At 39.6% G+C, this 24,831-nt stretch overlaps 1 protein-coding gene across 1 annotated transcript; it reads right to left on the reverse strand.

The window, feature by feature from the left end:
* Window positions 1-10: 10 nt before the first annotated feature.
* On the reverse strand, window positions 11-24,508 carry UFSP2 (UFM1 specific peptidase 2). The gene is made up of 12 exons (XM_086703245.1): window positions 24,111-24,508; window positions 21,120-21,198; window positions 18,775-18,958; window positions 18,627-18,693; window positions 16,072-16,229; window positions 15,497-15,689; window positions 13,739-13,885; window positions 10,622-10,786; window positions 10,284-10,408; window positions 8,036-8,112; window positions 7,186-7,310; window positions 11-167 (listed from the first exon to the last, which is right to left on the reverse strand). Exons 1-12 carry the CDS (start codon window positions 24,111-24,113, stop codon window positions 81-83), a joined length of 1,410 nt encoding a protein of 469 aa, XP_086559371.1. The 5' UTR covers window positions 24,114-24,508; the 3' UTR covers window positions 11-80.
* Between the last annotated feature and the right edge of the window lie 323 nt (window positions 24,509-24,831).

Consider the following 24,831-nt stretch of genomic DNA (forward strand, 5'->3'; position numbering starts at 1 on the left):
AACCTACACCCAGGATTTAAAGTTTGTCTTTATTAACAAATTTATAACACAACTTGACTACAGTCTGAGTTCAAGATATTTTAGAAAACATTTGGTCGCTGAGGAAGACATAAATTATAGTAAGCATCCTTGTTCCAAAAGTCTGGGCCCTTCCATCCACACCAGCCCTAGATTTGGGAGAAGCGAAAGGAAAATCTTTTACAAAATTATAGGACTCCATGATCAAAACTGTAACATTTTAAAAACCTGTTCTGTCCACTGGATCCTGTAATAAGACTGCCTGTATAAGTCAGAGATCTGAACTCCTGGGAAGCATGGACATTAACAGACTTGGGTCCATTTCAGGTAGAGTTTAACAAAATTTTAACTCTATGGTACTTAATCCTAGAAATTATTTTTAAAAATTCCTTATGGTAACTGTTACTCCAAATACCACATTTTTCTTGATTTTACGATGTACAATTCTGGCAGTCGAGGGCAGGTGATAGTTGAACTGGCAGTCTGTTTTTCTTAGTTCTCCACTAAAGACGGTCTCGGGACCATGCCGTGCATCTTAGCTATGAGGAAATGTGTGTGGCAGGGAGAAATCTGTGCTGGCTTCTTGAGATGCCCTTCACTGTCTTTGGGCCATAATCATGCCACTCTCCATTCTTCATATCACTATTAATCCTTTCTCCCAGCAGAGAAAATTACGTTCAAACAAAATCTCATTGTAAATACAAAAGTGTATCAAATTTCTTTCAGGGCCATTGGTTTCTTTTCTTTTTTTAAACTTTTTAAATGTTTATTTATTTTTTTTAGAGAGAGACAGAGCACAAGCTAGGGAAGGCCAGAGAGAGAGAGGGAGACACAGACTCTGAAACAGGGTCCAGGCTCTGAGCTGTCAGCATAGAGCCTGACACGGGGCCCAAACTCACAAACCGTGAGATCATGACCTGAGCCGAAGTCGGACACTTAACTGCCTGAGCCACCCTTGTGCCCCTGGTTTATTTTCTTAAAGACTCAGCTAATGACTAGTCTGAGTTATATCATTCTGAAATGAAATGCTTTGCTTGCAAAATACTTTTGAGGAGGCCAGCTAGGACTCTTAAAATAAATACCAGTGGGTGAGTGACAGTTACCCTAAGTAACTAGGAAGCTGCAGGGCACTCAGTCAGGGACCTAGAGTTCAAGTGCATGCTTTCTACAGAAGATAGTATGTTAGCTCTATTTTTTAGTGTGGAGGTTGGAGGGTTCAGTAGACATGTTCTTTAATCTGATTTCAAATGCAAGTAAAAAAACAAAAAATCCTCCATCAGTCGTGTTCCCCTGCCCCCAGGTAACTGCTAATTTATCTTTGAGATCTGTTTGTTTTTATACATAAATAAGCTTTTTATTATCTCTTTTAGCAAACTTTTTTCTCATAAATTTAATGTTCTAAAATCTGTTTTCTTGATGAACAGAAAAAAAGGCTTATATGATCTGTTTTAATCTTTGAGGGCTTTTTCAGGTAACCAGACTCAAATATTTAAAAAAGAAGTGGGTAGAGAGGGTGCCCAAACCAGCAACTGATGGCAGTAGATAGGGGAGCCTGCTCCTTCCTTTTGAGGCGAGTGGTCTGGGAACTTCAAACAGGGAAGTTCCACAAAGGGGTAAAGAAAGGTCAGGCGGAGACAGAACTCTCCCTGTAGCTCCCCCTACAGACTGAAAGTTGGTGTCCTCCCAAAATTCATGTGAAACCTAATCCCTAAGGTGATGGTAGCTAGAAGGGGGCCTTTGGGAGGGGACTAGGTTATGAGGGCGGAGCCCTCATGGATGGCATCAGTGCCCTCATTAAGGAGGCTGCTGAAACGTCCCTCATCCATTCTACCACGTGGAAAACCCTGAAAAAGACTGCTCTCTGTGAACTAGTAAGTGGCGCTCACCAGACCAGACATGCCGGTGCCTTGGATTTCTCTGCCTCCAGAATTGTAAGGCCACCCAGGCTATGGTGTTCTGTCATAGCAGCCTGAACAGACTATAAAACAGTGCTCTAGATTGTTGAGTTAAGTGAGAGTCAATAGTTCCACCGATGGCCAGGCCTTGGCTTCACAGCTCCTTCTGTGTGCCAATACGGCAAAGGGTTTTTTATAGAATCTATGGAAATATAACTTGCAAAGGACAGCACAGTCCTTAGAGACAGTAATCAGGAACAATGCCTTACTGGATCTATCCAGATGCTTCAGAAAACCCTATCTGGACAACTCCATCTACTGCAAAGTTCCTCATGCCAGCCAGAAAGAAGTAATTTTATCTGTATCACACCTCTAATTAAAATAAGGTTTCTCATTGCCTAGAAGATAAAATCTAAATGCTTGGTTTCTCGCAGGGCTCACAATGACTATCCCGCCAGCCACGCCCCTTCACCAGCTCTACTTAGGTTCAAACTACTGTAGTTCGGGAACGTGCCCTGCTTTCCTTTCACTGTGTCTAAGGGAGCCCTCTACAGGATCTACAACTCTACAGGAGTTCCAGCTCCCTCTTAGGTAACCATATTCTTCCTGGGGAATCCTTTTTGGATCTCCTTTGTCCTTGTAGCTAGACTAAGAGCTCTTTAAAGACCTTCTTTAATACCCCTATTGCTTTGGACAGTGGATGGCACATATTAGGTAGGTACTTCATGCTGAATGAGTAAACAGTTTGCTAAAGAAAGAGTAAATACTGCTTCCATTTGCATGTACCGGCCCAAAACATTCCATACATAGATTTAAAACTCCAAATGTCTTGAAAGAGAAAAGCAGAATGCACTTATACCCTGTCAGTATTTAGATAGTCTTAGCATTAGCAAAAGACTTTACTAGTCTGAAATATAAAAGAGTTCAGCCACACACAATGAAGCTCTTTACATACTAAAACCCCTTATCCTCAGGGCTTTAGTAACCTCATGCAGTTATGTTCTTTTCAACTTCTGAAAGTGTATCCCCAATCAATTTCAATGTTAAACTACCCAATTCTCCAGGAATTCTGCTTTAAAAAAATGACCTGGACAGAGTTAAGAAGGCAGGGTATTATGGGGACCCTGACCTTGTCTTATCCCTGAAATGCAGCTGGATCAGCATCAAACCATTTTGAAAACCTAGGACATTGATGTGAGGATTAATGCAACAATCTGCATAATTTGAGCCAGGTAACTTGGCAGGTAGATGATGCGGAGAGATGTGGGGGAGAGAAAAGCAGTGGAGCCATGGAGGGTAAGGAGCTGTTTTCATGGAAGAGGACAGAGAGAAAGGGGAGAGTGCAGTGTACTGGGACTGCGCAAGAAAAACACTTCCCCTGAAAGTAGCTAGAAAGAGAAAGAGTGAAAACACTTGCAGGGGAATGGACAAGAAATCAGTTCCCCAAAACCATTGAGAGAGAGAAAGGAGTGGGTTTCAATTCCACTAGGATTCTATAAACAGTGGAGCGCACAGTCTGAAGTTTCAGAGTTCATGCCTGGCAGGCAGACAACTTAGACACAGACAGAGTAAAGGCAGGAGCCTGAAACAAAGGAGGGGTGCTTGATCACGTGTGTGAGGGCACAAAATCCCCACACCAGGGACTAGAGACCTGGGTGAAACCATTTTCACCTCAAGCACACATGTGCGCACACAGGGATAGACCCCAGTGAGCTAATCAGCGTTGACAACTGAGCCATTGCCAGAAGTCCTGCCCACCTGCATCCTCGAGGCATATCCTGGAGAAGACCAGGACAAATCCCTTCCACCTGTTTAAGGACTATAGTGTGATGCAAAGTTTCAGTTTCAGGGGAAACTGGATGTAACTTCATTCAGGCTGCATTCTGCTTGCTTGTTTGTTTGTTTGTTTTTGCTTCTGTTGTTTTCTTTTTCTTTCTTGGATACAGAAAGAGATCAAATTTTTTAATTTTTAATTTTATTTATTTTCCTTATTTTATTCTATTATTTAAAAATTTGCCAGTGGGGGGGCGCCTGAGTGGCTCAGTCAGTTAAGCATCCGACTTCGGCTCAGGTCAAGATCGAGAAGGAGGAATGTACACCAAAATAAAAAACAGGAAGAAATCATGGCCAGGGATTTAATCAACACAGATACAGTAAGATGTCTGAACTAAAATTTAAAACCACAATTATAAGAATACTAGCTGGTGTTGAAAAAAGTATGGAAGACAATAGAGAATCCCTTTCTGCAGAGGTAAAAGAACTAAAACCTAGTCAGGCAGAAATTAAAAATTCTATAACTGAGATGCAATCTTGAATGGATGCCATGACGGCAAGGATGGACCAATCAAAGCAGCAAATCAGTGATACAGAAGATAAAATGTCGATACTACCCATTGCAGTCTATACATTCAATGGAACCCCTATCAAAATAACGCCAATATTCTTCCCAGAGCTAGAACAGACAATTCTAAAAATTTATATGGAACCAGAAACGACCCTGAATAGCCAAAGTAATGTTGAAAAAGAAAACCAAAGCTGCAGGCATCACGATTCCAGACTTCAAGCTGTATTACAAAGCTGTAATCATCAAGACAATATGGTACTGGCACAAAAACAGACAGATAGATCAAGGGAACAGAATACAGAACCCAGAAATGGACCCACAAATGTAAGGCCAACTAATCTCTAACAAAGCAGGAAAGAATATCCAATGAAAAAAAGGCAGTCTCTTCAGCAAATGGTGTTGGGAAAACTGGACAGCGACATGCAGAAGCATGAACCTGGAGCAAACTCAAAATGGATGAAAGACCTAAATGTAACACACGAAACCTTTAAAATCCTATAGGAGAAAACAAGCAACAACCTCTCTGACCTTGGCCACAGCAACTTCTTACTAGACATGTCTCCAGAGGCAAAGGAAACAAAAGCAAAAATGAACTATTGGGACATCATCAAGATAAAAAACTGCACAGCGAAGGAAAAAGTCAACAACACTAAAAGGCAACCGACAGAATGGGAGAAGATATTTGCAAATGACAAATCAGATAAAGGGTTAGTATCCAAAATCTATAAAGAATTTACTAACTCAACACCCAAAAACCAAATAATCCAGTGAAGAAATGAGCAAAAGAACAGACATATTTCCAAAGAAGACATCCAGATGACTAACAGACATGAAAAAGATGCTCAACATCACTCATCATCAGGGAAATACAAATCAAAATCAAAACCACAATGAGATTACCACCTGATGCCTGTCAGAATGGCTAACATTAACAACTCAGGCAACAACACATGTTGGCGAGGATGTGGAGAAAGAGAATCTCTTTTGCATCGTTTCTGGTAATGCAAGCTGGTGCACCCACTCTGGAAAACAGTATGGAGGTTCCTCAAAAAACTAAAAATAGAACTACCCTATGACCCAGCAATTGCACTACTGGGAATTTATCCAAGGGATACAGGTGTGCTGTTTCAAAGGGGCATGTGCACCCCAATGTTTATAGCAGCACTATCAACAATAGTCAAAGTATGGAAAGAGCCCAAATGTCCATCAGCTGATGAATGGCTAAAGAAGATGAGGTATATATACACAATGGAATATTACTTGGCAATCAAAAAGAATGGAATCTTGCCATTTGCAACAACATGGATGGAACTAGAGTGTATTATCCTAAGCTAAATAAATCAGAGAAAGACAAATATCACCTGATTTCACTCCTATGTGGAATTTAAGAAACACAATAGATGAACACAGGGGAAACGAAGGAAAAATAAGATAAAAACAGAGAGGGAAGCAAACCATGAGATACTTTTTTTTTTTAAATAGAATTTACTGTAAAGGTAGCTAACCTAGTACATACAGTGTGCTCTTGGCTTCGGGAGTAGATTTCCATGATTCATTGCTTACAAACAGCAACAAGTGCTCATCCCAACAAGTGCCCTCCTCAATGCCCATCATCCATTTTCCCCTCCTCCCATCAACCCTCAGTTTGTTCTCTGTATTTAACAACCATAAGAGACTCTTAAATACAGAGAACAAACTGAGGGTTGCTGGAGGGGTGTTGTGTGGGGGATGGGCTAAATGGGCAAGGGGCATTAGGACACGTGTGATGATACGTAAGCGATGAATCACCAAATTCTATTCCTGAAATCATTATTACACTTATGTTAACTAACTTGGATTAAATAAAATAAAAAAAAAATAATATATAAAAAAGTAAAATATAAAATTCTAGAGTTTATTTTTAGTATTATTCTTTTTTTTTAAGTGTATTTATTTATTTTGAGAAGGTGAGCAAACAGGGCAGGCAGGAAGAAAGGGAGGGAGAATCCCAAGCAGGCTATCACTGTCACTGTGGAGCCCGATGAGGTGTTCGATCTCATGAACTGTGAGATCATGACCTGAGCTGATATTGGACGCTTAAGTGACCAAGGCTCCCCTAGAGTTTTTAAATATAGAACTTAAGATATTATTTATAACTCCTAATTAAAGCTTTTTACATAAGAAAATGATCTAATTAAATTATAAATTCACAGTTCAGAGAAACCTTTTCATTCATGTTGATGTTGACTTAGTGACAAAATGATAAAAATAAAAGGCAGTAACAGTATGATATATTCATTGGCTTATGGCTGGAAAGGTTGTATGCATTTTTTGTAATTTTACTATATTTGGCAAAGAATATAGTAGTTAAAATTCAAGTTAATTATGTCTTATACTTGCCTTCTAAAGTTTTAGTATGAGTTTTCATATGTGTAAATTTGTTGCCTATAAATTAAATTTATCCCTCCTTTAACTGATATTGTAAGTATCAATGACTACTCTGGAATTTTGTCTCAAATTCAAATCTTTTATAGAATGAGATTAAGTTATATGTAAATAAATTAAAAGTAGTCAAGCCTCCATACCGTTTAGTTTATTTTTGGTTACTAATACAATTATAAAGGTTATTTAATCTACCCTCCTATTTCAATACATTTGTTTATGCAAAGTTGTAACATCTCCAAAGGAATATAATGATGAGCTGTGTGTTCCATTATTAAGTTAATAATTAAGAAAGTGTTTATAAATCTAAAGTTTTTTCTTTGCAATTGACTTTAGTTTCCTCTTGTTCTCCCTACCTAGAAACATACTGCTTATAGCCCCAGAATACCTCCTTATAGTGTGGATCACTGCCCTCGGTTTAGAGTCCTTCTGTTAACAGCCAGTTTGCTATCTTTTGGTTCCAGGTTCTTTGCCTTGTATCTTCATTTCTGTTAAACAGATACTTACCTTTTCCAAAATAACTTGCAGATCTTCAGCGCCTGTATAATGTGGATCTAAAATTAGAAATTTTATCTGCCCGGTAATTTCGTTCCACGCCACTCCTAGTATTGTGTGGGCCAAAACTCCTCCCCCTATAACAGAGGAAATGTGAACTGTGAGAGGGCATGTATGAATCTCAACTTGCTACTCAATTGCAATTTAAAAGCACTATCTTGCCTATTAATTGATCTAATATCGCATTAGAATGGACTAGCCTATATTATAAAAGACCACAGATGTCAAATACACTGAGGAGATAAAATTATATCTTTAAAGACAAAAAAGATACAATCATATTTATAACCATATAAAGTTTATATTCCACTGCCATATCCATGGCATTACTGATACTGGATTTACGAAGGGCTATGCAGGGTCTAAACTCCTCCCAAGAGAACAAGTCTTGTTCCTCATAGAATCATCAATCTTTAGATCGACTAATCTGATCCTTTTGACAAATACAGCCCAGTGAGGTGAAGCAATCTGTACAGTGTCACACAGCCAGCTAAGTTAGTGACAGCACCATGACTTACGAGGCTCAACTGAGTGACAACGGCCTCTTTTCTATACTGCTCTCAACTCTCTAAATATTTCAACACAGTTATCATTTCTCTTCTTAACCTTTATCTTTTGTTTTAGCTTTCTTCCCGCCTTGGAAATTGAAAGATAAATACCCAGAGGTCAATATACATGGTATAAAAGCTAATTTTGAAAGGTTTAAAAATGACTGATTTTATGTGACATTATTTACATTAACAATACATTTCACATGTTCTCCACTCTATCAAAGGAGCCCAAGATGTCCAGAACACCTTACCGATCATTACTGGAGTTCCTTCACTCTGGAAATGATTAGCCAGCTCCCGTCCTTGAGAGGCCATTTCAGAACCTTGGCTAGAAAGAAACCATTCTCTATCAGATGAACAATTTCTCACACTAAAGTCATTAAGGAGTTAGGGAGCCAATGTTTTCTACCTTTTTGTTTTCTTTTTTTGGTTACTGAAAAAAATACGATGTAAATTTAAATACAATTAAGTGGTCAGGAACTGACCTGAGAGCAATTTAAATTTTTTTTTTTTTTTTTCAACATTTATTTATTTTTGGGACAGAGAGAGACAGAGGATGAACGGGGGAGGGGCAGAGAGAGAGGGAGACACAGAATCGGAAACAGGCTCCAGGCTCTGAGCCATCAGCCCAGAGCCCGACGCGGGGCTCGAACTCACGGACCGTGAGATCGCGACCTGGCTGAAGTCGGTCGCTTAACCGACTGCGCCACCCAGGCGCCCCGACCTGAGAGCAATTTAAAGCACCATAACCTCTTAAAATATTTAAGGCCACTAAACATGCTAGGAAAGAAGTAAGGAGACCCTGTTCCTTTGCTTCTGCAACTGCATAAAGAAGGGTCTGGATTTTTAACTGGGGAGTAAAAGTGGTCACATTGATGCCCAGTGGGCTCTTATGGATGGATTTAATTTTGGAAAAATGAGTTTTTAAGTCCTGGGTTCTTGTCTTCTTGCCATCAGACTCAGTCTGTATTTCCTTATCTTTAAATCGGAACCAATCACCCTGCCCTGTCTACACGACAGGAGCTTTGGGACTAAAATAGACAATATCTGTGAGGCCAATATGAAAACTGCAAGATGTTTTCAAGTACGACATACTATTTTTAGGGATATTTCAATGTCCTATACAATTCGTATTTTTGAGAAGAGAGAAAGATGGTCAGATGAAGGGAGGTTATTTTTTAGATTGGACGGGCCAAGTGGTGCTAATCCTTACCTTCTTAGTAAGGCATGTGTAAAGTTTTAAGGGGCCAAAATGCTCACTTTTTAAGCACCATATGCTTCAATACTTAAATATGCTTTTTAAGCACCATATGCTTCAATACTATCATTTATTTGTTAGCATTGGTTTCCAGAGCCAATCCAAACTGCAAGTGTGAAATCAGATGAATTTGGACAAAAGCACATGCACAAAAAAGGATGGTGTTACTGTATCTACTGAGGTTGTTGTAATAGAAAATGTATTTAAAACACAAGCTCATAGGGGCGCCTGGGTGGCTCGGTCGGTTGAGCGTCCAACTCTTGGTTTCATGTCAGGTCATGATCTCACGGTTTCTTGAGTTCAAGCCCTGAATCAGGCTCTGTGCAGACTGCATGGAGCCTGCTTGGGATTCTCCCTCTCTCTCTGCCCCTCCCCTGGCTTATGCTCTCTCAGTCTCTATCAAAATAAATAAACTTAAGAAAAAATAAAACATAAGCTCATAAACAAGGAGTAAGCTACTTACAGTCATAGAAATTAATCTTATTTAACTAATATTTGCTCATATTTTAATGCTAGAATTATGGTTAAAATGTATTGGAAAAAAATGAATATATTATTTGGACACATTATTAGTTCACTGACATCTTAGAAATAAGAGCAGGACTTACACAAAAAGGGCAGTCATAGATCAACATTTGATTTTCTCCTCTGAAGACTTTTTAAAGACTTGAGGATAAAAAAATTTGATTTTATGTAACTCCAGTCAAAGTTGACATATTCCCAAGTTTTCCTCTTCTAGGCTAAAATTAAGTCTAGACCATACAAGTATGTATCACGAAATTTACTCATTGACTCAAAGTCTTCTAAAAAATAACCAAAAAAAGCTCAGGGTTTAAAAAAATGGGATTGGGGTGCCTGGGTGACTCAGTCAGTTAAGCATCTGACTTTGGCTCAGGTCATGATCTCACAGCTTGTGGGTTTGAGCCCCCTGTCGGGCTCTGTGCTGACAGCTCAGAGCCTGGAGCCTGCTTCAGATTCTGTGTCTCCCTCTCTCTCTGCCCCTCCTCTGCTTGTACTCTGTCTGTCTCTCTCTCTCTCAAAAAATAAACATTAAAAAAAAATTATAAATAAATAAATAAATAAATAAATAAATAAATGGGATTAATAAAGCAATGAAGCAACAGGGAGGGGAGAAAGAATGTGGAGGAAGAGAAAGGAGAAAAAGATCTAGTTTTCTTATTATTTTAATAAAATGACAATCTTGGTTTGAAATGATTTCACTAATTTCTTAGCATCCTCACCTGACGAACAGTATTTTTGATGTTATTCCAATCAGTTGGTTCAGTACCAGCTGCACCTCGATAGATCCAATCCATTGCCGTGACCCGACAAATGTTGCTGGTTTGTCCCCGGCATCAACTAGAGCCTTTACGTATTTAAAAATACAAAAAAATCCATACACAAGACAGCCATTAAAAACTCTATTTAGGACCTTTTTTTCCGATTACAGGTATATATTTTTTTCCTTCAAAACAGAAATAAGTCTGTGTGTACCATGAGGTAATAATAATTGTTATTAGTACATTAAGGGGTCATGAAATGTACAATTGATTATAATTTTAAATGGCATGTTCTGTACCTGCTGAATTTCTCTGTGTGTTGGAATGGGTGTCTCTGTGTAGCCCTGGTGTCTGAACCAAGAGCAGATGGTCTGCAGAGATCGGTAAGCACAGCCCCAGCCACTGTCATCCGTCCGATCCTGCATGTAGTGATGATAACTGTATATGCCCTGGACCACATGAATCTATATAAAAAGAAGAAATAGAATAACATATTAAGCTTAAGATAGATGCATATATTCTATAATACACCCAAGCCAAGTTTACTGTTCTCAGAGCTAGACTGTTACTGTAATTCCTTACAAAAATGCCTTGAGAACTATAGTTGAACGTTACACCCTCTTGGCTTTTTATTAAATGTCCAAAGTCCTTACCATAGGCTGTCAGGCCTGTTAAGTCCCGCCCTCTGGCAGTTCCATCTTGGCTTTCCTCTATTGCATGCTCTGCTTTAGGTTCAGATATGCCAGGGGCAATCTGATCTCAGAGCCTTATGGTTCTCCCTGCCTGCAACACTCTTTTCCCAAACAGTTTTGCAGCTCTGCACCCTTATTTCACTCAGGTCTCTGCTCAAATGTCCGAGGCCTTTGTGATCATCCAACCTAAACATGGCATGCTTACTCCCTCACCACCCACCTCTTGCCCTGGCTGTTACTCTCTCTCCTGCTTTTTTTTTTTTTTTTCCCAAAGCACTACTTGACCCATTACTTACTACTTTTTAAATCTCTAACTACACTAATATGTGAGTTCAATAAGGGCAAGTACTGTGTCTTATTTATTTCTGGGCCTAAGCTTCTCCAGCGGGCCTGGCTAATGGTTAATAGCCAGTAAATATTTGTTGAATAAATGATGAAGGAAGGAATGAATAAACAAAGGGTCCACATAATGGGACATGTGAAGAATGTTTCTCCAATTTTGTAAACCTGCCATTGATTAAAACCCAGGTATGCTATTTAAATAGGGGAACCTGGGTGGCTCAGTCGGTTAAGCGGCCGACTTCAGCTCAGGTCACGAGCTCAGGGTCTGTGAGTTAGGGCCCCACATCAGGCTCTGTGCTGACAGCTCAGAGTTTGGAGCCTGCTTGAGATTCTGTGTGTGTGTCTCTCTCTGCCCCTCCACCACTCATGCTCTTTCTCTCTCTCTCTCAAAAAATGAAATAAACATTAAAAACATTAAAAACAAATCCTTAAATAAAGGCCAAGATCATATAACTTCTTTCTTGTCGTATAAAGCAATATTAAGCGCCTGGGTGGCTTAGTCGGTTGAGCTTCCAACTACAGCTCAGGTCATGATCTCATGATTAGTGAGTTCCAGCCCCAACTCAGGCTCCGTGCTGACAGCTTGGAGCCTGATGCCTGCTTGGATTCTGTGTCTCCCTCTCTCTGTGCCCCTTCCCCGCTCATGCTGTGTCTCTCTCTCAAAAAATAAAATAAACATTAAAAAATGTTTTTAAAAAAGAATACATGTTCCCCACCTCCCACCACAAACTGGTACTATTATTTTTTGGCTTAAATTAGCTAGGAAGAGGCATGGACAAATACAGAATCCTCACCCAACAATTAGACAATATATTTTCTTCTCAAGCACACACAGAAAATTTATAACTAGAACATTGCAGTAGGCTGAAAAATGGTCCCATCTATCTCCTAATCTCTGGAACCTGTGAATGCTACCTTATATGGTCAAAACAGAAAACAAGAACAAAAAGAAAAAAGAAAAAAAGTTTGAGGGAGGCCTTTGCAGATATGATTAAATCATGGGTCTTAACATATGGGCAAATTTGCCTGGACTATCAAGATAGGCCCTAAATGTAACCACAAGTGTCCTTGCGAGGGAGTGGAGAAGGAACTGTAACACAGAGGAGGAGAAGAGAAGGCAGCATGACCACAGAGGCTCACAGGAAGTGATGCAGCCACCAGAAGCTGGAAGAGGCAGGGATGGATTCTCCCCTAAAGCGTCTGGAAGCGGCCTGACCTTGCTGACACCTGGATTTCAGCCTAATGATGTGGTCCCCGAAGTCCTCTACGTAGACATTGTAGCATATGTTCATTTTTTTTTTTTTAACATTTATTTATTTTTGAGACAGAGAGAGACAGAGCATGAATGGGGGAGGGGCAGAGAGAGAGGGAGACAAAGAATCGGAAGCAGGCTCCAGGCTTTGAGCCATCCGCCCAGAGCCCCACGCGGGGCTCGAACTCACGGACCGCGAGATCGTGACCTGAGCTGAAGTCGGACGCTCAACCGACTGAGCCACCCAGGCGCCCCGTATATGTTCATTTTTAATAAGATTTCCTTACAAAGCACACAGAGACTCAGCAGATACTGAATAAATGCCATGACATGATGGACAATTAAGTTTCCTCTCTCGGCGGCCTGAGTTTAAGGGAATGGACCTTAAATGATGTGGGCGGTGAGCAGCTCTGAGGAGGGCAGGAAAAAATTACATACAGGCTTCAGCGATGAAGAAATGGAGGCTGAGAAAAGCAGGCCAGTTAGGATCAAAGCAAACCCACAGAAAGCAGCAGAAATGCCACCAAGGAGCAGCAGGGGCCTGAGACAGGTGGCTGCCGGTCACAGGGCCGCTAAGTTCTAGGAGGCCGGCCGAGCACGCGTTCCTGTTCTCGGATGGCCCCGAGCCCCTGCTTACTGGCCCTACTCAAACCCCGCAAAGAACCCTCCCCACACTCCACCAGTCCACTCTTACCTGAGCTGCCGTGAGGACCCACCACCTGCAACCAGGGCCGCACAGCACAGGAAACGTGTTGCAGGCCCTAACCAGACTCCTGCCACGGCATGCCCTGGGTAGAATACTTAGCCTACTTAGTGTGATTTCTCAGGTTCAGAATGAAAATAAATGGAACAGATGGGGGCAAGGCTTTTAAATAAGTTGGGGAATGGAATTTTAGTAGGAAAAATGTGGTACATAATATCTACACCTGACCTTTTTAGACTACTGTGAATTACTACTATCTTAAGCAATGATTATTAAAAGAAATGGGTGGTAAATTTTGTTTTAGAGACGACAGACATTATGAATAAATCCTTATAATTTCCACTGGATACAAAGAGCCAAGAAAAATCAAAAAACCCACCACTGACACTGATGATCAGTTGACTCTATAAATAATTATTAAACTCACCATACCAGTCTCTATGTTAGGTGGGTTGAGATAAATGTGTGGATTTCTAATGTAACCATCTTTGTATGGTTCATCTGGAAAGTGATAAGCATTAGACCTTCTGAAATAAGGTCTGTCATGAGGCAGATTGAAGAGGTCATGTAACTCCTAAATGAAATCAGAATCAGTAGAAGAGAAAAAAGTTAAATAACTTAGATTCCTTATCAGTAAACAAACTCAAGCTAAAGATATAAAACAAAACTAATTATATACTGGCTATAAAAGTTATCAAACACACATAATTCACTAAACTAATATAATAAGAAAACATATAGAATAAGAATATTGTAACAAACTAAAACCAAATGAGAGTTACTTATGTTTTTCTATGGATATGGGTAAAAATGGGAAGGGAACGCAGAAAAAATGAAAATGCAGTTGACCCTTGAATAATACGGGGATTAGAGACACTGACCCCTCAAAAACTGAATAGCCACTGTTGACTGGAAGCCTTATAAACACATTAATGATTAATACATATTTTGTATGTTATATGTATTATATACTGCATTCCTACAATAAAGTAAGCTACAGAAAAGAAAACATTATTTAGAAAATCGTATGGAAGAGACAATACATTTATAGTGCTGGATTGTATTTACTGAAGATAATCTATGTACGAGAGGATCCCTGCAGTTCAAACCCATGTTGTTCAAGGGCCAGCTGTAATTTGTCAGAGTGAGAGAAGTAAGATAATTTCAAATTAATTATTTATTATAACACAATCTGTTAAAACACATCCAGGCTAAAGACTGGTTTTGAAACAACCTTGCAAATGAGTAAATTATAATGAACAATAATAGAATTATGTGACAGTATTTTGAAAAATCATGCTTAGAGTGCTTCACAAATACAAGGGGTAGTGATTAAATTACGAAGTAGAAATTCGGTGGTAGGAAACCAACCAATATGGCATCAAAATTAAAATACACATACGTGTTTAAAATGCAAAATTTTCCCAACTGTATAAAAGTGTGACAGTTACTTTGTAAAGTCCGGCATTTTCCTTTTTTGTATCTCCCACGTATCTTGCAGTTTGAATGGGATGACGTGGTGCCTTTGCAGGTCAATTCTGCCAGCAACACTTACAGAGGGTGCAGAGGGTTACAATATGACACCTCTTCCCAGGGGGATGAGGAAGATGCTCCCACAGTATAATTGGATGGGTGCCAGGCAAGACCAGACATCAAAAATATGCATTCCAAAACCAGTCATTTCATCAATCTCAGTTCTTTTAATGCTGATCATGTTTTCTTCAAAATACCTCTAATGAAACCCAAATAACGGTGGGACATGGGGGATGAAGTATTACTATAAATCCTAATTAGAATTAGCATAAATCCTAACTTTCCTTCTCTGACTGTAATCTTGTCTCTTTCACAAATCTTAAAATAACAGAAGGGGAAAGAAACACTCATCAGCAGCTCCAGGCATGTAAGTATCTCTTCATTTCTGTACTTTGTTATGGAAAAATTTCACAGAACATATGAACCACACTGAATGTATGAAATCAAAATGTTAATATGGTTTAGCATTTTTTCATTAATACCACTTTTAAAAAGTTCTTTGTGAACAGAAATTACATAACATGTAAAAATAAGTCTGTTTCCACACTTTCCTCTTAAATCACAAAATAATTTCCATTTATTAGAAATGTTTAAGTAAAAACGAAATGAGTCATGGTCATATTTTCTCTAAGAACAGGTGAATTGGTTTTACCTTTCTATAGGACTGCAGCTGACCATCTGGAATTCCTGACGGATATGAAATTGTTTTAAGATTTTTTTCCCCTGGCAATAAAAAGTGCAGTGGTTCAGGAACCACAATAGATGTTCCTTTCATATATTTCAAAATGCACTTCTCCATATCAGTTAGTTGATTATGAATTGCATCAACTAGAAGTTTACGAACTCTGTGGAGGGAAATATTCAAGGGCATTAACGAAAGTTATAATGGCTATGAAAAATGAGAGTGGAGGGTAAATACATCTCAAATACAGCAAAACACTTGATTGGACCAGGTTTATGAAAGGAACTCTAAATTATGCAAAGTGAAGTAAACTGTGTATTTCCTGAGTATAGGTAAAGGGAAAACCCTATAGGTTTTGCACACTACCCTACATCCTCTAAATAAACATTTACTTACTAGATGACTCAGTTTAATAGTAAGCAAGGAATAAATCACAGTAAAAGTTACAACAATCCTGGATATGCCTATATGATATTTAAAAACCGACTCTGATTACTTTGGGGAGGAGTGCTCATTCAAATGCAGTAGTAGGACAAAATACTTACTTTCCCCAGGTTTCTTCCGGAGCAACAGATAGAACTACATCAACGGGTAAAATCATACTAACGTAGTGGTGCCCCCCGCTTTCTCTTTCAATGATGGGGGTTACGGCTCCCAAAGAGGTTGACATTTCCAGCATAAGATCTATATTTACTATTTGATGCTATAAAGATAAACAGTAATAGTCAACTTATAGCACATTGAACATTAAATATTAAGGACAAGTAAAAGGACTTTTTAAGGGCCATATAAAGCTGTATGACAGTAAATTGTTTAAAAGCACAAATCGTAGGGCTGTCTGGGTGGATCAGTCAATTAAGCGTCCAACTCTTGATTCTGGCTCAGGTCAAGATCTTGTCTGCGCTGAGTACAGAGACTGCTTGGGATTCTCTCTCTCTCCCTGTCTCTCTGTCCCTCCCCCGTATTCTCCCTCTCTCTCAAAACGAATAAACATTTTAAAAATGAATAAATAAAAGCACAAATCTTATCTTTAAAAAAAAGTCTTCTCTGCTCCAAAATAATCTGAGGGAAGGTGGAGAGTGAGTGGGGATGAAGATGAAATCAGACTGACCATGTGTTGATAAACATTTTTTTTAAACATTTGTGTGTGTGTAACTGTGTGTGTGTGTGTGTGTGTGTGTGCGCACTGATAAACACTGAAGCTGACACAGCTTCACCAGTATTCATACAGTATTCTCTCTACTTTTGTAGAGATTTAAAGTAAAAAAAAAAAAAAATCAAATGAACAAGATACCAAAGGAACTTTTAAACATACGTTACAACTATATACCCCTGGTCTAAAGACACAGAGAACGATAAACAAATATTGAACTCTTATTAGTAGGTTTGATTTTGACAGGGGTATACAATAACAACTTTGAAAACACTTTCTGTTTTGAACAAATCTGGCAAAATATTGAGGATACTGGAAGCTAGGTTTCTCACTGGAAAACATTTATGAGCCGTGTGAGGTAGGAGTAGAATTGGAAATACAAATAGGATTTACATAGATAAAGAAATGGAGAAATGGCTGATTCCCGAGCTGGAACAGGGACAGTACATGATGTGCCTAGAACACCTTGGGGAATGAAGTAGGAAGTACTCAAAAATACAGTGTCAAAAGGACATTGGAGCTAGCTTAAGGAAGCTTCCATTGGCTAAATCTTACAAAATGTGAGCATCCAAATAACTAATGAGAGTAACAGATTGTAACTCACTGCATAAAATAGGAACCTATGCTTCCATGTTTATAATAAATAAAGAAAAGCAAAGCTCTTCATTATGGTATAATTTCATGTAATAAATGTGGAAGGAAATGATAGAAAAATCACCTTTGCAACCATCAGGTTAATGTTGGATTCAGGTAAAAATTACCAATTCCAACTGAAGTGGTGAGTAAAACTTTGGTAAGGAATAGGATACATAAATATAGCCTCAGAAGATACACAAAGTAAGTCTCACTTAACTACATATAAGGGAAAAAATAGTGTCCTCACAGAGAAGAAAACCTGCAGACACCGCATTAAGTAAGCGATCAGAGTTTTAACACCAACAATAGCAGGGGAACACTCTTTAATATGATGTACTGAGGGGGACGTGACATTACTTCTGCCATATTCTTACCAACAGTGTACCTCCTGAATCTAATCATGAGGAAGCCTAACACATCCCAACTGAGGAGCATTCTACAAAGTGACCCGTACTACTCAAAATGTCAAGCTCCAACTACTGGTAATTCTCAAATCATTCGATCGACAGCCCAGTTTTTTTGTACATTCCATATCTGTAAATCTAACAGCTCACGAGGACATCTCATTGGTGTCTCAAACAACATGACCGAAACTGACCTCATGTCCTCCCCTTCATCCATCTTTACCCAAGCAAGAAACTGGGCATCCCATATCCAATTCGTTTCCAAGCATAATCCATTGCATCCCCTAGATATCTCTTGTCTCCATTCCCTCCTCTCCATTACCATGGCTGTGGGTTTAGTTCAGCTTCTTCTGAGGTGGCCCCTGCCCACCTCTCTAACCTCATGTCATTTTCCCGTAACAGCCTAGAGAAACACTGCAGTCATGTTAACTTGATACAACTTCCTCCCTTAAAGGAGCTCCACTTTTCACGTCCAGTATCTGCCAAGTTTGTGGCATATGGCAAGTACTCAATAACACTGGTTCAAAAAAGCAACAGAACTAAGAACAATATGAAGAAAAGTAAATTATTTCTTACTATCTCATAGCATAATGTGTCACTATCATGTTTCAGAACAATTCCGTTTTATTTATTTTTATATAATTTGTAAACATACTTGAGTTGTATACTTTTTGTGGGAGCAAAGAAAGCATCGAAGAAAACCTTTAAGATATGTATTAATATGGAACAAAAGCTTCGACACGTAAAGCAGAAATATGACCTCTGGAAAGTCATTTACTCTTTCTGGACCTCAATAATCTGACCTGTGAAAAATAACAGAGTTGGATTAAATAATCTCTAACATCTCACTCCACTCCAAATTCAAGGATTAAACATTTTTAACTGAGAAGACAGGTGATTTGCTTACCATGTCCGATAACTTTTTGTCTTTCTTTCTCATAAATTTTCGTTTTGTATCTTCTTCCTGTTCAAAGCTAAATTTTTAATACACAAAGATGTTTATAATGTGCAGTGATGTTCTGAAAACATTTCTAGCAGTTTTCAAACATACTCACTGAATAAAGCGCATTATGGTCTTACAAGCAGAACCGTCAGCCAACTCTCCTGGGATGGTGTTTATGTCACTGTTGGGCCATATGTACACCGAACTGTGGCAAATTTTGAACACAAGTGCATTTGAAGAAAGCTTGGTTGACAGGTCACTTAGCACATGTTTTAGTGCTTTCTTGATAAATATTTCTAAATTAAAAGAACATAAATAGAAGTTATTAAGACGAATTTTAAGCTTTTCAACACGAATGGTTCTAAACACACAAAAGTAGAGCAGAGTAAAACGGACTCCCAAGAACTATTCCCCAGATTCAATAAAAAAATCATTTTGCCTTTCTTTCTGAAAAATTGAGATAAAAGTCATTGACCACAAAAATCCATCCTTTCAACGTGTACAACTCAGTTGCTTTTAGCATATTGACAAGGTTTTACAACCATCACTATCTAATTCCAGAACACTGTCATCACCCTGTACTTAACCTGTACTTAACAGCACTCATTCCCCGTTCCCTCTGCACTTACCCGTGGCACCGCTAATCCACTGTCTCTATAGATTGGCCTATTCTGGATACTTCCTACAAATGGAATGACACATCATGCGTCCACGTCCACCTTTCACCCAGTATAGTATTTTCAAGGTTCATCTATATTGTAGCATAAATCAGTACTTCATTTCTTTTTATGGCCGAATAAAACTCCCTTGTATAGATACCACATAGTTTGGTTATCCATTCAAAGCGGAAACACATTTGGGTTGTCTCTTTGCTTTCTGCCTCTCATGAATAATGCTACGAATATTTGTGTGCAAGTTATCGTGTGGATGTTTCCAACTCTCTTAGGAAGTGCTTGCTGTATTCTCTACCTAGGAGTAGAATTGCTGGGTCATAGGGTTAACTCTACATTGAACATTTTCAAGGAGCTGCCAAACTGTTTCCAAAGGAGCTGCACCATTTTATATTCCCACCAGCAATGTAGGAGGATTTCCTTTTAATTTAATACAATTTTGGAATATGTAAAACATTTTCATGGTTCAAGAAGATATATTTAAAGAAGATAATATATACTTGTCCTAGCTTAATACTCTTAAATCCTAAACCTATTTAACCTTGTGATTACAATATTTATTTAACTATTACACTGATATCTTGATAAATAAATACCTTGGGGTTGTGGTAGAGAAAAGATTACTTATAACAAGTCAGATTTTAAGACATCTTGATCTGTTTCAGAAAGCTGAATTTAAAGATTTTTAGCTGCACTACAAAAGATAAACTTAATTCCTTGATTATCTTCTGTTTATCCCTGAAGGTCCATGAGGTAATGTAATCTAAAAAAATTGCGAAGTCTTTAAAGTTAAGTAATTCCTTCTTCTATATATTCTCATTAATGATTCTCTTCTTTGCGTGTTTGAAAGACTGATATAGTAGGAATATAATAAATCAAAAGACAAGCTCAAATACATTAATTACTAGGTAAAAAGCATCTACAGTGTCAGAAAGAACATTATGCATTCTTTCCCTTCCTATTTCCATGGAAACGATGGCCAGCTAGTGATCTCCTTCAAGGAACTTAGCACTTTTCATTCCTTATCTTTCTGAACCTCTCTTTGGCTTCTGACACCACCCATCATACTTTTCATGAGTGATTTTATTTATTATCGTGGTGTGGCTTATCATCCTTTAGAGATATTCTCGATCTCTAGTCCTGACCACTCCGCCTTAAGTTTTGGATTCAAATTACCAAATGCCTGCTGGGAATCTGCACTTGATATACTCTGGCATCTTATATGAAACACATCTCAAATACAACTCCTCATCTTTCTTCTCTGATATTCTTTACCTCCGTTTGTGGCCTTAGCCCAAATCAGAAACAGGAAGACATCCTAGAATTTGCTTTATACAAACTCTACTGAGTTTTCCCCCATAGAATTCTTGTACCATTCCCACACAACATAACCTTGAAGAGAGTGGGCTGTGGAGACTCAGGGTTATGCATAGGTACAAGTCTGCAATGCACAAATCTGGGTGCCTCATTTACATTGTGCTCATTTATATTCATATTTATAGTGACAATTTTTCACCAGTGGGCAGTGAACTTTTTTAAGAAGGGGGACATCTTCCTAATTTGCCTAGAGGAACCTTATGGGCTAGTGGTGGTGCTGGAACACAATCCCTAAGTTTAAATCCAATTTATATAAGTTACTAACCATATGATTTTAGTTTATTCATCCTATCTCTCACTCAGTTTCATCTGCAAAATAAAGAGAATCCTGGTATATTTCATCATCAATTTTATAATAAAAAAAAAGAGAAGTTTTTTGTTTTGTTTTTTGTTTTTTTGTCAGACCTACCATTAGCAGTAGCTAGCTGAAAAGCTAGATCAAGGCCTCCTCTTATTCTGAAGAGTACATCCACAGTCTCTGAAATCACCTAAGACAAAGAGAACCAAAATTCCGTCGTAAAACAAAACAAACTCATCCTCATACAAATGAGACTGTATCTGAGATTGGGCTAAGGCATTAATTAACCTGTATTCTTCAAATTATTTCATGAGTTAATTCTTTGTTTTTTGCAGAAAAACAAAACACCCTAAATTCTAAATCAGGAGTTCTTAATCTTTGTTCCACATTGAAATCACCTGAGGAGCTTAAAATACTTACCTGGGCTGCACCCCAGCGATTGTGATTAAATGATCTGGGACGGTCTAGGCACAGGGATATTTAAAAGCTCCTCTGTGCCAGTGATTCTAATATAAAAAGGTTGAGGACCACTGATTTAAAACAGTATTTCCAAATTATGGTCTTCACAACGGGTTTAAGAATGACATGAAAACATCAATGGTGAAGAACTAGTTTAAGAACCAGACAAGAACGATGAATCTAATATGATGACAGTGGTGGTCAAGGCAATGAGAGTAAATTGACACATCATAATGGTGGGGATGTGAACTGTAGAACTCTTCTTCAGAGGGCAATGTGGCCATAAGAATCCAAAGTCTTATACTCAAATTCTCGGCCTAGTGATTTCTGCATTCAGAAATTTAGTCTAAAGAAATTTGCAGAGCACACAAAGGCCCCGGCATAAGGACGTTGAACTAAATGTTAACAGTGGGAGATTGGGTAAATAATTACGAATACTATACAGTCATGAAGAATCTCTATGCTTTAGAAGAATATTTAGTAGCATAGGAAAATCTTGCACCTTATAAAGGGAAAAAGCCCGTGTGAAATGGAACCTATTAGTAGTTCCTAATATGAGTTTATATGTTGAATTTCGAGGAGTTGATGACATATGACAAATGACAGGTATCATTTTGTGGGGAATGGGGAGAAAAAGAGGAAGGGAATTTCTGAGATGAGGTTTCAAAGCTTTCATCAGATACTCAAAATAGGTCCCAAACAGGCTGAAGAACCACACTACACATTACGAACCCTATTTTAAAATAAATGAATAGATACTAACATTTATTGAGCTCTTAAAATGTAAAAGTCACTAAGCTAAGTGGCCGGACATGTATTAACTCTCATCCTCAGAACATCATGAAGTAGGTACCATTACGATTTTTCTCTTTACAATTCCCTCCTCACATGTTTAAAAGGGTGATTGTTTTTATTTATTCCACAAACTAACCTGTTGAAAGGGTATACCCTTTGCCCCAGTTCTACTTCTGGAATTTGTGCTAAGGAAATAATCGAAGTTCAGTGAAAACGAGCTTCAATGTTGTCCACTTAACATACTGTTGTTCATCATAGCAAAAAAAATTTTTTTGGAAGCCACTTAAATAGTTACCAATAAGAAGTCAGTTAAATAAAGAACAATACTACCATAGAAAATTTTAGGCACCCATTTGAACAAAAAATACTTAATGACAATGCAAGATACCGAATAAGACAAAATTTAGAAAGACAGGCAAGGGCAAATTTACACTATATGATTTTGCACAAAGTAACTAGTCACTCAGTACTTTTGTACTGTTCTGTAAAATTGGAAAAAACCTATTTCATAGGGTTGTTGTGAAGATTCCACAAAAGATCTTCAGTGAAAGGACTAGAATCTCCCTAGGCTTCTGAAAGGAGATCCTCTCTGAAGAAGTAATAGCTAAGCTGAGATGTGAAGGGTAAGTAGGTGTATTAACAATTCCAAAGGAAAGATGGGGGTGTAGAGGGGAGAACCCATTCCAAGCAGCGGCATAGACTGGTGAAGATCTGCTTCAAAAATTTAAAAGACTGCCACAGATGGTTAGATCTGATGGTGGCAAGGACAGGGATGGTTGCAGTAGAGTGAATGACAATTGACAGCCATGTAGGAGTAAGAATGCATAGGATCTGATTATTGATCAGATGTGCAGGAGTTAAGAGGAAGGTGTCAAGGAGGATTTCCAGGTTTCTGGCATGCACAACATGCTGGGTGTTGGTACCATTTACCAAGCTGGGGATCAGTGGAGGAAGAGCGGTTGTGGGATGCCGGGAGGCGGAAATAATGAATCAGTTTTGAACTTGCTGAGTTTGAAATACATATGAATTGGGGAGCCTGGGTGGCTCAGTCGGTTAAGCCACCGACTTCCGCTCAGGTCACGATCTCACAGTCTGTTAGTTCCAGCCCCACCTAGGGCTCTGTGCTGACAGCTCAGGGCCTGGAGCCTGCTTCAGGTTCTATGTCTCCCTCTGTCTCTGCCCTTTCCCCGCTCATGCTCTGTCTCAAAAATAAATAAACATTAAAAACAATTTTTTTAAATGAAATACATATGAATTATCTGAGTGAAGGTACAACTAGTAGATCTGCAGATGTAGAGCTCGGAATTCAGTTAAAAATTTTTTTTAATGTTTATTTTTTTATTTTGAGAGATAGATGCGAGCAGGGGAGAGGCAGAGATAAGAGAGAATCCCAAGCAGTCTCTGCAGTCATCGCAGAGCCCTTGCGATCTGACCTGAGATCATGACCTGAGCAGAAATCAACAGTGACACGCTTAACTGACTGAGCCACCCAGGCGCCCCTGGAATACAGTTGTAAAAGCTGGAGATAACAAATTTGGGCAGTCTTTAAAGAAAGTTACTCGTATCTTTCCCGGGTCCAATACTTCTTCAAACCTTCAAAAACGCCTAATATAATCCCTCGTTCTCAAAATGCATACACAAGAAGGAGGCGCGGGCAGCGCAGGTCCTAACGTTGAGCTGGGGTATTCCAGGTAGTGTCGGGCAGTTGTCCCCCGGCTGAGACCACCGAGTTCGCAGCTGCCACCGCGGGCCCTGGCAGGACCAGCTCCTTCCAAAGGCTGTGGAGCCATGGAGGCTACCGAAACCCGAGGGGAAACACAAGCGGCGATGGCGAGCAGAGGTACTCACCATGTCTGCGACGTGGCGAAGACAAGGACTCTGACGTCTGCCCTAGGGCTCAGCTCGCTGGCCCGGAACTGGTGTTTCCAGGGTCGGGGCCTCGGAAGGCTGACTACAATTCCCAACATGCCTCGCAGCAACGTCATGGGGGCGTATCCCATTACATCTCCTCGCGGGGGATAATGGGGCGGGGTCAGCAGCCTTTCCTCGGTAAATTCTATTGGTTGAGTCATCCGTATTCTATAGACACCCTTAAGTCACTGTGTTCCTCGCGGAGGTTTCGAACTCTCCAGGTATCCTTCCGTAGCGTCCCTTGAAACGAGTCCTCCCGTACCCGAGGCAACGCGCCACAATAAACACCTGCGGCCACCGTCTGCACCCGCGTCGCGGGGAGCGTGCCGAGGCGCTTCGCAGCGAGGCCTCGCGCGGGAAGCGCTTGCGCGGGGAGGCTCGTGGCCCCCGCCGCTCCTGCCGCTGAGTCAACCCGGACGGGAGCTCAGACGCCCTGGTCCCGGTTGTCGGACCGGTGCTTTGCTGAGAGGTGACTTGGTCCTGTGGGCCGCCGGGTGTTGTGCTTTAGGTATCTACCTCCTTTGAGCCTGTTTCCCTACTGGGAAATCACTTTCCTGTCGCCTCAGCCAGAGGTTTTCCGCCCCTCCTTCACCGCCCCTCCCCCCGCTCCGGAGAGACCTTGCCAGGTTCCACTTGTATTAGACTTCACCGTGTACTT

Source organism: Puma concolor, chromosome B1, assembly GCF_028749965.1.
Source record: "Puma concolor isolate L17-30 chromosome B1, mPumCon1.1.hap2, whole genome shotgun sequence".
Taxonomy (NCBI): Eukaryota; Metazoa; Chordata; class Mammalia; order Carnivora; family Felidae; genus Puma; species Puma concolor.

What these genes read in the sequence shown, in the direction of transcription:
- UFSP2 (XM_086703245.1), bottom strand. An exon ending in ACAAAAAGTTATCGGACATG is followed by an intron (nt 16,230 to 18,626) that starts GTAAGCAAATCA and finishes TTATCTTTATAG; the next exon opens with CATCAAATAGTAAATATAGA. An exon ending in TCAAAAATACTGTTCGTCAG is followed by an intron (nt 8,113 to 10,283) that starts GTGAGGATGCTA and finishes GTTTCTTTCTAG; the next exon opens with CCAAGGTTCTGAAATGGCCT.